Source organism: Eschrichtius robustus, chromosome 1 (assembly GCF_028021215.1).
Source record: "Eschrichtius robustus isolate mEscRob2 chromosome 1, mEscRob2.pri, whole genome shotgun sequence".
NCBI classification, from domain to species: Eukaryota; Metazoa; Chordata; class Mammalia; order Artiodactyla; family Eschrichtiidae; genus Eschrichtius; species Eschrichtius robustus.
In genome coordinates this window covers 193,901,312-193,915,260 of record NC_090824.1, presented here as the reverse complement: position 1 = coordinate 193,915,260, position 13,949 = coordinate 193,901,312, and the positions used below count along the sequence as shown (strand labels likewise).

Sequence of the window (13,949 nt, the reverse complement as noted above, 5' to 3'; positions counted from 1 at the left end):
GCTGGTTTCCCTGCTGTGGCCTAAGGGGGATTGTTTATTTCCCCCCCCCCCCTTGGAGGGATCCAGAGTTGTAGACAGAGAAACGCAGCCACGTGGAGATTTCAGTCCCTCCCTCACTTGCTCGTTCCCGTGTATCCTCACGCTCTCCCCTGTGGTTGCCAAGAAAGCGCAGACCTGTTCCGTGACGCCCCCGAGGGGTTTTCAAGAAATTACTTCTGCTAGTAGATCCAAGAAAACAGAGGAGTCAGTAGTATGACTAATGTCCAAAGCCAAACAGAACCGGAGATGCTATCCGAGCAAAACCCCTCCTGTTCTAAGTGATGAATTGGTGGCCTCCTAGCTTGGTCCAGGGTTGCTGCTTTTGCCTGACAGACACCTGTCTTTCTGCGGACATGATAGGAGTCAGGTAACATCAAGATGAACAGGAAGGAGAGACTCCTTATATAGAGAACTCAGTGTTGTGTTGCCTTCTAATAATGAGGGCTGGAAGGGAAACAGCCTTCAAAGTATGTCCAGAATAAAGAAAGTGGGAGGGTAGACTGTCATGTGGAAGGCACAGAGTGGAAGCACTGAGAGAGGAAAGAGGCCTCAGGAGAGCAGGTATACCTGCCTGTGATGTCTTCTAACAGAGAACATTTTAAAGAACATTAAAGCACATGCACCTATAGGGCATGTTGCTTTAAAAGAATATGCCCCTTTCCGCAGTGCTGTTCTTACTTCTGAATGTTTATAGTCGAGTTCGTTCCTTTCTGTAGCCTCACAGGAAAGCATCTAGTCCAACCTCCTTAGTTTTGCAGATAAGAAAAACGGACCCCAAAGCAGGGAAGTAACCCGCCAGAGGCCACATAAGTAGTCGGTGGCGGATCTGGTACTGGGACCCTGGCTTCCTGGACCAGGGATGTGCAAGATTATAGGAAGGAAGTCTCGAAAGGGGATGAGGGGGGACAATGGGGATGCCATTTCTGGGAATCAAGAGGCAGTGTTAAGTGGGGCGAAAGGATGATGAGTCTGGGGTACCTTTCTGCTCTACCTGCTGCTTCCCCGGCCAGACTTCCTGCCTCGGGTTTGATGAAAGAAGCAGTGCTTCCTGATTGAAAACATTATCTTTAAATTGTTTATGTAAAGTCTAGTAAGTTACTTAATCTCGCTTTGTTTTAGGTCCTGTCTCACTTAGAGAGTCTAACAGAGCCTAGAGAGGTACATTGGAGACCCGCCTTTGCTTCTGTGTTGCCTTTGGGCAATGGACACATTTAGGTCCTCCATCCACAAGATAGTTTGACCAGAAAGATGGTAAATTCTGGGTTTTGGTTTTTCTTCACCCTAAAATGAAATGGCCAGGATAAAAAGCTTTCAGAACTTGAATCTGTGCTTCCAACGTGGACCTTTTGATGAAATCCTCATTTCCATGCCTTTCCCTTCACTGGAAAACAGAGATGGGTACGCATCATAAAAGATAGTGCTAACATTAGCCGTATAGAGATTGCTCTACAAAGGGTTTAGCTCTCACTGGTTGTTCAAACTCTAAAAGTCACCAGATCTGTTTTAAATGTTTAAATGTAGTCCTCATTGGAGGTTTGCATTAGCTTGGGTAGTTCGTTGATCGGTAGGTAAGTATATAAGTAGCTTACTAAGAAATCCTATAAATGATGTTTCTAATGTAGCTTAAATTTTCCTATCAGTATGTTTTCATCGTGTTCAAGGGAAGATTTTAAATTATGACCGAATACATTTTGTATGATATATTATATTTCACTGGAGAAAAATTCTTCTCAAATGGACCGCTTAACTGTATAAATATAATATTGCTCTCATAAGCATTCCCCAGTTTATCTGTAGACAGTCATTAAAGGATGGGCTTGGATAAAAGGCCTCTAATGCAAAATAATTGGTATATTAAGTTCCTTTTAAACAGATCAAAATAACAATGGCAACCAAAATAACTCATAAATATTTCAAGTCCAGGTTTTCAGTAGTGTACTTTCAGTAGCAGTAAGTTAATATTTTGAAGTACTCCTTGAAGAAATTCACTCCTTTTCTGTTTTCAGCAGTCTCTGATTTAAATCATTTGGTTCCATTATGGTGGAATTATGGCCGAGTAATTAACATGTGTGCAGTGCTCACTTTGTATAGAAGTTGATTTCAGGGATTTCCACACACACCTCTTCTCCCATTATAGACAATCCCTTCTCTTTTGAGGCCCTTGTTTTTGGGGGGAGGGGCGCGGCATGTGGGATCTTAGTTCCCCGACCAGGGATCGAACCCGCGCCTCCTGCATTGGGAGTTCAGAGTCTTAACCACTGGACCACCAGGGAAGTCCCTTGAGGCCCTTTTTGAAAGCACAGCACAGTGGTTAGAATCTGCAAACCCAAGCTTGGATCAGGTTTGCAGATTCAAACTAGCCTGTATCCGAAGACCAGCTCTCATTACTACCCTCTCTGAGCCTCAGCTTGTTTTATGTGTAAGATGGGAATTTTACCTACCTTAGAATGTCGTGGTGAGGATAATGTGTCTAAGATGCTGAATAGAGTCCCTGGCTTATAGGAGGCCCACTCCTCAGTAGATGGTAGCTATGATATTTCTCTGTGAACAGTTTCTGCAGCCCCATGTTAAGTCCTGTGTGTGCATGTGATGGAGAATGTCTCTTGCTTCCAGGAAACGGCACCAGGTACGACCTGACCCCCGTCACAGCCGTCAGCGTCCACTTGCTCAGCAATGACGGAACACCGGTGCTGGTGGATGGCCCCATTTATGTCACTGTGCCCCTGGCCACACAGAGCAGTCTGAGGCACAATGCCTATGTCACAGCGTGGCGGTTTGACCAGAAGCTAGGTAAGCAAGCTCCCGTGCCAGCGATCGGCTAACAGATAACTTCATTACAGTTTGATTTCCCTTTTAAGAAGCCTGTGCAAGTTCCTTTTCCTTGAAATTATTGAATGAGTTTGCTCATAGTCATTGCATGGTTTCTAGTGGGTAAGTCTTACACGCTCTTTGGAGTTGGGGCTTTTTTCACATTTAAGCTAATTTGCTTGAAAAGAATCTTTAAAGGTTATTAGAACTAAATTGGCTCTCCTAACCTTTATCCTTTTAGTCTTTAGATGGTCACATGATCTCTCTTGGTCCTGTGTTCTGAAAAAAGAAAAAAACATTGCCAATAGTGTACAAAAAAAAAAAAAAGAAAAGAAAAATTACCCATGATCCCACATGTAGAGAAACCCACTAACAGTATTTTGGATTACAGGCAGACCTCGTTCTGTTGCACTTTGCTTTATTGCACTTCGCAGATACTGCATTTTATACAAATTGAATATTTGTGGCAACCCTGTGTTGTCAGATGATGGTGAGCATTTTTTAGCAGTAAAGTATTTTTTAGTTAAAATATGTACATTGGTTTTTTAGGCATAATGCTATTGCATACTTAATTGACTACAGTATAGTGTAACATAATTTTTAATGCACTGGGAAATGAAAAATTCACGTGACTTGCTTTATTGCGATGTTTGATATATCGCAGCAGGTCTGGAACTGAACCCACAGTATCTCCAAAGTGAGCCTGTATTTCCTTCCAGCCATTGCACTATGGATGTATGTATTAGTTATCTTTTGCTGCGTAACAGATGGCCCTAAAACCCGTAGCTTTCAACAACAGTGAACATCTGTTGTCTCACAGTTTTGGAGGGTCAGGAACCCGGGCACAGCCTAGCTGGGTGGCTCTGGGTCAGGGTTTCTAGAAAGTTGCAGTCAGACTGTCAACCAGCTCATCTCAGGGTTCAACAGGGGCTGCACGCACGCTTTCAGGCCCCAGCTCCTCACTGGCTGATGCCCAGAGGCTTCAGTGCCTTGCCACGTGGGCGTCCCGACAGGGCCACTTGCAGCGTGACAGCTTGCTTCCAATAGAGCAAGTGACCCGAGAGAAATTTACAAATAAACAAAAAGTACAAAAGCACACGTGGGCAAAATGGAAGTCACCGTCTTTTATCACCTAAGGTCAAAGTGGCCTCCGCTCCCTTCTTTCCATATGCTGGTGGTCGCAGAGCCAGATGCTGGTACAGTATGGGGTGGACCACACAGGTGTGTGAACACCAGGAGTGGGGGGTCATTGGGCCCCCTTAGAGACTGTGTCCCAAAAATAAACATTTAACAGAAAGGGGATTATACGCTATGTACTGTTTTATAACTTGCCTTTAAAAACCATTTGTATGTCATGAACATCTCTCCCTAGCATTATTATTCCATAGCAACTGTTATTCTGCAATGTCAATATTAAGATTGCATGGTATTCCCTTATATGTTTATGTCATAATTCAGTTGCTCAATCCCCTAAGTTAGAAAAAAATTACTCTTCTTACCAATGCTGTGATAAATATCTTTGTAGCAAAATCTTTATACATGGCCATGATTATTTCCTTAGGATAAAATTTTAGAAGAAGTGGAATTGCTGACTTCAAAAAGTACAAAATTCTAAAGCTTTTAATACATATTTCCAAATTTTCCTCCAGGAGGTTTTACAGTTGACATTCGTAGTAAGAATGTGGGAAGAAGTATGTGCTTGTGTTTCGGGTTTGGACAGCACATTGGTCCCTATACCCTGTTGGTTCTGAATCCCGTGAAAGTCAAACTTGAAAAGACCGGTTTTCAAATAACCCCATTCAGAGTTTTAAACTGTTAGACCATGCATAAAAATTCTTGGGGGATTTTTGGTATCAAATGTATTTTCAAAGACACCTAATTCCTTGAGTAGTCAAATTCTAGTTCTAGGAATTTATATTTGGAAATAAATGCTTGTTGGGCTTTCTGGAGTTTGGGGGGAGTTGAGGTTTGTTTTGTTTTGTTTTCCAGTTACTAACAGACCACATAATTATTTGTGTGGAATTCATTGGCTTTACCAGATGCACCGAGCTTGATGTTGTTAGAAGGATCGTGCTGCCGCGTGGACATGTGGCTCTGGGTCACGTGGGCACTTTGTCATTGGCGTGTGTTCTCCACGGCTTGGTGACTTCTAGAGGCACATGGTCCTGATCAGGATGTAAGGAGCCCTGGGCTCCCGGGAGAAAGGGACTTGAGGGAACCCCTGGGGAAGATGGGAATTCTGAAGGGAGGAAAGGATGTGGATAACAAAGCAGGGAAAGGAAGTAGGAGGGAGAGGGGAAAGCTTGCATTTGGCCTCCTGAAACCCTGGATCTGCCACTTGGAAAACTCAAAGGCTTACCTTGGGCGAACCACCTGTCCTGCTTCCTCACTTGTACAAGAGGCACATTGATCGAGGCTCTCCGTCCCTTGTCCAGTCTTCCGCTCGCCGTCGTCCATCCAGGTTGGGCCCCAACATACCGGGGCAGTGCTCTGAAGTAGAGCGTGTGGTTAAGAGCAGCAACACTGAGGCACGATGGATGGGAATTCCAGCTCTGCTGGCCACCAGCTGTGTGGCCCTGGCCAAGTTGCTTAACCTCTGTGTGCCATAGTTTGCTCATCTGTGAGATGGGGATAATAGTAGTATCAATACCTAGTGCTGTTATGAAGAGTGTGTTTATTAGTCAGAGTTCTCCAGAGAGACAGAACCAGTAGGATGTGTGTGTGTGTGTGTGTGTGTGTGAGAGAGAGAGAAAGAGAGAGAGATTTATTTTACAGTATTGGCTTATGCACTTGAAGAGGCTGGCAAGTTCACAATCTGCAGTGGCCCAGCAGACTGGAGACCCAGAGAAGAGTTGATGTTGCAGTTTGAATCCAAAGGGCCATGTGCTGGCAGAATTTCCTCTTCCTTGGGGGAGGTCAGCCTTTTCTTGAGGCCTTCAACTGATTAGATGAGGCCCACCTACAGGAAGCGTAATCTGCTCTACTCAGTCTACTGATTTAATTGTTAATCTCATCTTAAAAATACCTTCACAGCCACCTCCAGGTGTGTTTGATCAAATATCTGGGTGCTGTGACCTAGCCAAGTTGACGCATCAAATTAAGCACCCCAAGGAATAAATGAGTTAATATTTGTAAGAAGCTCAGTTCAGTGCCTGGTACATGGTACACCCAAAGAGTTTATTCAGTGAACAAAGGTCTCCCCTCCTCTGCAGAAGGGTTTCTCGACCTGTGACCTCTAAACCACTTTCCCAGATTCCCATTAGCCCAGATCTCTTGAAGGACTGTTCTCCATGTGCTGCTTCCACTTCTCGACCCACTGCAGTCCCGCTTCTACCTTCCGCTCTCCTGAAACCACAGTCATGAAGTTAAGCAGCAGCTGCCTCAGGTGACCTCCTCATCCCCTTGGACATCTCTGCAGCATCGGAGGGTTTCCTTTCTCTAGAAAGGAAGGCCCGCCTCCCTGGGCTCTGTGACTCAGTGTCCCCGGGGTCCTCGTCTCCTGTCATATGGGCTCTGCCCCACGCCCAGCGCCTGACTGCCTTCACACGCAGTCGCTGGGGCATCCACCTGCTTCTCACACTCCCACAGCCACCCCGTGCAACCAAGTCTGCTCTCTGATCTGTGTTCCTGACTGTCTATTAGACCTCCAACTCTGGATGTCCTACAGGAAACTCAGATTCACATGCCTGAAACGGACCCACTGACTCGCTTCACGTCAACCCCTACCCCTGTTCATTTCTGAGTTTCCTCTCTTGGTGAAGGGTACCATCTACCAGACCATCCAAGTAGAAACCCCAGAGTTATCCCCCATTTACTCTTTTGCTTCACCTCCTTGCCCCACCGGCAGCCACGTGTGGTCCCTTGCAAGGTCATGTTGATGTCAAATCAGCGTTTCTCCAATCTACCTTCTCCTCTCCTTCTCTGGTTACCTCTGTCTGGGTGCAGACTCTTCCCTCTTTTCTGGCCAATTCCTGCAGCTGTCTGCCTGTCTTCCTCTCTCCTTCCCTCCACCAGGACTTCTGGGTTGCTACTTGGGTTGTCTTTCAGAAGCACAAGCCCCTTTCCCACATGAGAACATCTCAGGGGTACTCACCGTGAGGCTGTCCACGCTCGTTGGCACGGCACACAGATCTCTGCAGAGCTGATCCCTGCCTAGCTCTCCAGCTCACTCCCAGCCTCTGTTCCCTGCACACCCTCCATCACTCCCACACCAAACCGTTTGCCGTTCCCTGGATGTGCCTGGGTCTCCCTCATTACTTGTCACATTGCGTGAGCAGGATCTCTCCTCTGAGATCCCTTTCTCCACGCGCTGAACGGTAATTTGGTTTCTCTCAAGCATGTTGTCCATTCAGCAGTGGCACTAGAAGTCTGTGAGGACACGGCCTTGCAGCGTCTCAGTTATTCTCTGTGTCCTCGCTGAGTCTTCCTCATCTTTGAATCATCGTGATCACAGACAGTCCCTGGCACTTGCTAGGTATCTAAGCAAAATGTTTGCCAAATGATTGAATCAGATGGGGAGCTTTTAGGTGTTTTAAGATTCAAGGCGGTTTAAGATATTACAATGTAACACTGGTACTTAGAGAACAGACATGCGGACACAGTGGGGGAAGGGAGGGTGGAACGAACTGGGAGAGGAGGATTGACATATATACACTACCATGCGTTAAGATAGATAGCCAGTGGGAACATGTTATAAAACACAGGAAGCTCAGCTCCATGCTCTGTGATGACCTAGATGGGTGGGATGGGGGGAGGGGGTGGGAGGGAGGTCCAGGAGGGAGGGGATAGATGTATACGCATAGCTGATTCACTTCATTGTACAGCAGAAACTAACACAACATTGTAAAGCAAGTATACTGCAATAAAAAAAAGATGACTCTATACACAGAATTTACCTTTACATATCTGTGTATGTATATATGTATATGTATATATATATATATATATATATATATATGTTTAATGAAAGAACGGGGCTTGGAACGCTTGTCTAGAGAGAGAGCAGTTATATTGGATTTTCTCCATCCTAGAGCTTCCACCCCTGCTGCTATGATTCTACTCCTTCCTACCTCTTCATTTTTGTCTCCTTTTTTTTTTTAATTTATTTATTTATTTTTGGCTGTGTTGGGTCTTCGTTTCTGTGTGAGTGCTTTCTCTAGTTGTGGCAAGCGGGGGCCACTCTTCATCGCGGTTCATTTTTGAATGTATATAGTTGAATATAGATAAATAAGGCTGGGGTATAAAAGGTTGTGTTCCTAATACAGTGATGCTTTCACTGGAGAGCCATACACAGACGTGTCATAACAATATGGCCCAGGTCTAGAGACACAGCATCCTTGCTCTCATTGGTTTATTTTGTATACAGCTCACAAACAACAAAAGTTTATATTAAAAAAATTTTTTTTGATATCTATGGCAGACTGAATAATGCCCCCCGTGAATATCTCCACATCCTAATCCCTGGACCCTGTGAATATGACCTTATATGGTAGAGGGACTTTGCAGATGTGATTCAGTTATGAATCTTGAGATGGGGAAATTCTCCCAGATTATCCTCGTGGGCCCACTGTAATCACAACGGTCCGTATAAGCGGGATGCAGGAGGAATCAGAATCAGAGGAGATGGCAACGTAATGACGGAAGCAGAAATTGGAGGGATGCACTTTGAAAATGGAGGGAGGGGCCACAAGCGAAGAAACAGAGGCAGCCGTGAGAAGCTGAAAAAGGCACAGAAATGGATTCTTCATTCAGAGTCTCCAGAAAGAACCAGCCCTACTGATACCCTGACTTTAGCCCAGTGAAACTGATTTCAGACTTCTGACCTCTAGAGCAATAACGGAATAAATTTGTGTTGTTTTAAGCCCCTGAGTTTGTGGTAATTTACTACAGGAGCAAAAGGAAATTAATACACTATAGAAGTCAGTGAAAACAAAGAAATGTGCATTGTTATAAAGCCTCTGAAATACAAGTTATCCCATTCTCTACTTCCTCTTTGGAAATAATCCCCATGGCATTATTCCTTTTGTCCTTGAGAATCTCCATTGTGTCGTTGATCTCTTCCCACTTAAATGGTCTTTTTAACTTAGCATCTACAGTGAAAAATGTAACTGCCAAATTCTTGGCTCTAACAGATTGTATGTGTGCAGAGAAAAGCCAACATTTGGATAGTCATTCAAAAATGATCAAATGAATTAAAATATGTTTTCTGAAAACTTTAAGATTGGATGGACATTTCAAAGAAACCATATGTTCTTTAAGTCACTAAACTCAGTAGAAGCCTACATATTTCATAAGGGGTTTTCTATTATGTGTAATCAGTAATATCATTATTTAGGTAGAAATTAAATTATTGTAGTTAAATGAAAAGTTCCAAGAGTGTATTATAAGATCAGGAAACAAAACAGGAACACATCTTAAGCACATAGCACTATTTACTAATTATCTGCTATTTATGATTAAGTCACATATGATAATCACTTCTAACCAGTTTAACACTTTAATTATCTGCTTTTGAGGTATATCAAAGTAATTGTAATTTCAAAGTGTTTAACAGCCAGAAATAGAAATTCGTGAATCCATTAAGAATTTTTCGTCTAATTAAGTATCGCCAAGCTATGGCCTGAAAGCTAAGAATGGTTTTTACATTTTTATTTATTTATTTTATATATTTTTATTGATTGATTGATTGATTGATTGATTTATGGCTGCATTGGTTCTTCGTTGCTGTGCGCGGGCTTTCTCTAGTTGCGTGAGCGGGAGCTACTCTTCATTGCGGTGTGCGAGCTTCTTATTGTGGTGGCTTCTCTTGTTGTGGAGCACGGGCTCTAGGCATGCGGGCTTCAGTAGTTGCGGCACGCGGGCTCAGTATTTGTGGCTTGCGGGCTCTAGAGCGCAGGCTCAGTAGTTGTGGCGCACGGGCTTAGTTGGTCCACGGCATGTGGGATCTTCCTGGACAGGGATCGAACACGTGTCCCCTGCGTTGGCAGGCAGATTCTTAACCACTGCAACACCAGGGAAGTCCAGTTTTTGCATTTTTAAATGTTTGAAGAAAGAATCAAAAGAAGAAGAGTATCTCAAGACACATGAAAATTAGATGAAAAGTAAGCATCCCTGAATAAAGTTCTATTGGGTGCTATGGACTGAATGTTTGTATTCCACCCCCACAAAATTTGCATGTTGACATCCTAACCCCCAAAGCGATAGTATTTGGAGGTGGGGCCTTTGGAGTTGATGAGGTGATGAGGGTGGAGCTCTCTTGAATGGGATTAGTGCCCTTATAACAGGGGCCCCAGAGAACTTTCTCCCGCCTTCCACAATGTGAGGACACAGCAAGAAGGCATCATCCATGAATCAATGACGCAGGCTCTGTCTGGACACTGAATCAACCAGCACCTTGATCTTGGACTTCCCATCCTCCAGAACTGTGAGAAATGAATTTCTGTTGCTCGTAAGCCACCCAGTTTATTTTATTACAGCAGCCCAAATGGAATAAAACATGGGAACCCAACCGTGCCTGTTGGTTCATTTGTGGTCTGTGAGTGTTTTTCCTACACCAGCAGAGTTGAATAGTTGCAACAGAGAATGTATGTTCTCACAAACTGAAAAATATTTGCTACCTGGACTATTACAGAAAAAGTTTGTGACCCTCTGATCTAAGATGCATTCAACAGGGAAGCTCTTACCACTTAGTATTAAAATGCAAGTGTATTCTCCATCTGCAGGGCCGAACAGCATGCCTGATTCAGTCACAGTCTCTACGTCCTGTTATCCAGGCAGCCTTCCAGCATTTGGCCCCGAGTGACAGCTGATGCTCAGTGATAACACCTTGGTTATAGGGCACGATTTCAAACTCTTAAAGAAAAGTGAAATTCTTTTTAAGTTCCATGGGACTTCTATTTGAAAAATAAATCCACATTTTAATGCTGACTCAAATACTTTCATTCCTGACTGCTGGATAACTGAAAGTTTACTCATGAGAGAAATATAGAGGTACTCCCTTTCTTTTTTCTTTTTAGATTTCACATATCTGTGATATCATATGGTATTTGTCTTTCTCTGTTTGGCTTTCTTCACTTAGTATGATAGTCTCTAGATCCGTCCATGTTGCTGCAAATGGCGTTATTTCATTCTTTTTTATGGCTGAGTAATAGTCCATTGTGTGTGTATATATGTATGTATGTGTGTATATATGTATGTATGTATATATATACACACACGCATATATGTGTATATATACATGTATGTATGTATGTGTGCATATATATATATATATATATATATATATATATATATATATATACACACACACACTACATCTTCTTTATCCATCCCTCTGTTGATGGACATTTAGGTTGTTTCCATGTCTTGGCTATTGTGAATAGTGCTGCAATGAACATAGGGTGCATGTATCTTTCTGAATTACGGTTTTCTCAGGGTATACGCCCAGGAGTGGGATTGCTGGATCATATGGCAACTCTATCTATTTTTAGTTTTTTGAGGACCCTCCATACTGTTCTCCATAGTGACTGTATCAATTTACATTCCCACCAGCAGTGCAGGAGGGTTCCCTTTTCTCCACACCCTCTCCAGCACCATTAGAGTGGATCAGTATTTGGTGCTATCATTTATCACAGTTTTCTTTTTCTTTCTTTTTAATGGCCACAGTTGTCTTTTTTTTGCGGGGGCGGGGGGAACAGGCAAAGAATTTCCCATTATAATAATTAGCATCTCTATATTTTAACCCACGTGTTCATCCGAGGGTGACCTAATAGATTAACAGTCTCCTAGAACATAAGTGAAGTTGGATTTTGTTTCGTGTGTTACAACGGTATGAATTGGCTGATTATGGTATGCACTCTCAGAAATATTATTTTTTTAAGAAGCTTGACTTGCACATATTAGAATCGAAACTTTTGCCGCATTTACAGGCAATGCTGATTTTGCTGAAGCTACCGTGTTAAAATGCCACTTGATTTATGGTGCAAGGGAGGCCTCTATTTAGTGAGTGTAAGTCTTTTCCTTTGAGGAATTACCAGATTTCTTTAACCTAGATCTTCTAAAGGTGCTGTCTCTTTTGAAAAGTTGTACAGTGCCAGTGCCTGGGGCCTGGGTGTCCAGGCGTGTCTGAGGGGATGGGATAAAGTGACCTTATTGGTCATGTTCAGGGGCCAGTTTGACCTTTGAAAGAAGCAGCTTTCCTCCCCTAGTCTGGCAGATGCAGTTTTGTGGGTCATGGTGAATGCATCTTAGCTGTGGCTTTCTGGACAGTAAGAGGTGGTGTGTCAGCTCAGCTTCACAGGCATTTACTCTCTTTAGCCTGTAACTGGGACAGCAGATGGCTGTCCCATGTCCTGGGTGGTGCCCTGGGGAATGGTCACTTATGAATAAGCAAACCAGGTCAGTGGTTTGAATAGAAAGTGACTGACTGACCTTGAGTGGCAGAGAAATCACGATTTAAGATCCTCTATGCAATAAGTTTCTGCTGTTTCACAATAAGTTATGTGGCTTGAAGACTCTCATTCTAATGAGGTGACAGAAATAAAAGCAGATTCCAAGTGAAGCTACATTGCAGGATCCAGTTTTAACTGCCTTCCCAGAACGCAGCCTGCAGATGGTGTGCGTTGCTATAGAAATGGTGGTTACTGAACCAGCTTCTTATCACGTATGGCGCACACGTATCAGGCCCTCAGCAATACCCGCTCATAATTGGCCTGTAGTGGATTCATCTCTGCGTAGATGGTGAGCATTACGGCTGATGCTGTGCTCACTGACCTAGTCCGTTTAGGTAAGTCATGGCCAGCCTGCCCTTGAAGGTGGAGCTTGATTTAAAATACAGATCTAAGATTTTCTTCCATTTCATTGTTTTTCCGGGGGAGAAAGGGATGGGAGTTCTTAAAGCACTAAGTTCTGTTTGTCACTTTAAGAAAATGAAAATAGTATTACTGGTGTGTCTTTTTCTCTATATATCATGAGCCATGCATCTTACATAGGAGGTGACATATTGCCATGCAGAGGTGTAGTGATTGAATTACAAGAATGAACTGTAGTGCATCGGGTGGGCAAAAGTTAGAACAAAAGAAGGGGGTTCATGTTTCTAGCAGTTGAGTATGTATTTACATGTGTGATGTTAATTTTAGAACCATGTGTATCATCTTTATAATTTTTTTTTTCAAAAAGAACAGACTCAATAGTTAATGGAATCAAACAAAGAAGGAAGCAGACTTACCTGTCAAAGTATAATGTCAGTATATCCTTAAGAAAGATGATCTGAAATGGGTCTTCTGAGGATGAAGGTGATTTGTTAGAAACAAAGAAAGAATTCTCAGGAAGAGTCTCTATGTTCCCAGATGTTAAAATTGCCCATAAAAGTGAATTGGGCTTCCCTTAGATATATAGGAGTGGAGAAAAAGATAATGTACCTGCAAAGAAAGCTGACAGAAGTGATGTAACAAATCAACAAGAACCCTGAAGGTAGGACTTAATTTGGATAAACGATACCAGTCCAGCAAAAACTTTGGCCACAGATCTTGACTGCCAGGTGGCCAACAAACTGTGATCTGTTTTTCAGACACAGATTGGTGCCTTTTGACCACTCCGGACCATCAGCATCACAGTTGGGATATTCCACTCCTGCTGACCAAGTGGAACGGAGTCCGGCCACGGAACATGTGGGCTGTCCGTGGGGAGACCGAATGCCGAGTGATCTCAGAACATGGACATTTGTTTTCTGATGTTGCCTAGCAACTCAAAAAACAACTGTCGTAATATCAGTCCATTCCTAAAAATTGTTAAGCCTTTTGTGTTTGTAGCCATACGCCCCAACAGCAACAAAAAGAATTTTTAGAAAACAACACCATCACATTAGGTATATTGTAGCCATGGTTCAGGGCCACTTTTGTTTTGAAACCCTATTCTTAGAGACTTAATTTTTCTAAAGGGTCCTTTTATATAGAATGAGAACTTCCCATGCTTGAGTTGAACAGAAACAGTTTTTGGAAAGCTTAACAAATGATGGTAGCCCGCTTTGTGGCCTTAGAGTGTATAGAGCCATATGTTCCTCCTAAAAGAAAATGTCTCATGTTATAGTCAGCCCTTAATTATCA

The 13,949-nt window shown here is 43.1% G+C and overlaps 1 protein-coding gene across 1 annotated transcript in view; it reads left to right on the top strand.

Moving 5' to 3' along the window:
• The window catches only part of FAM171A1 (family with sequence similarity 171 member A1), a 128,555-nt gene that overhangs the window by 96,489 nt on the left and 18,117 nt on the right, over window positions 1-13,949 (top strand). Inside the window, exon 5 of the mRNA XM_068561959.1 lies at window positions 2,653-2,829. Coding sequence (XP_068418060.1) covers window positions 2,653-2,829 — 177 coding nt within the window. The remainder of the gene's footprint in view (window positions 1-2,652; window positions 2,830-13,949) is intronic.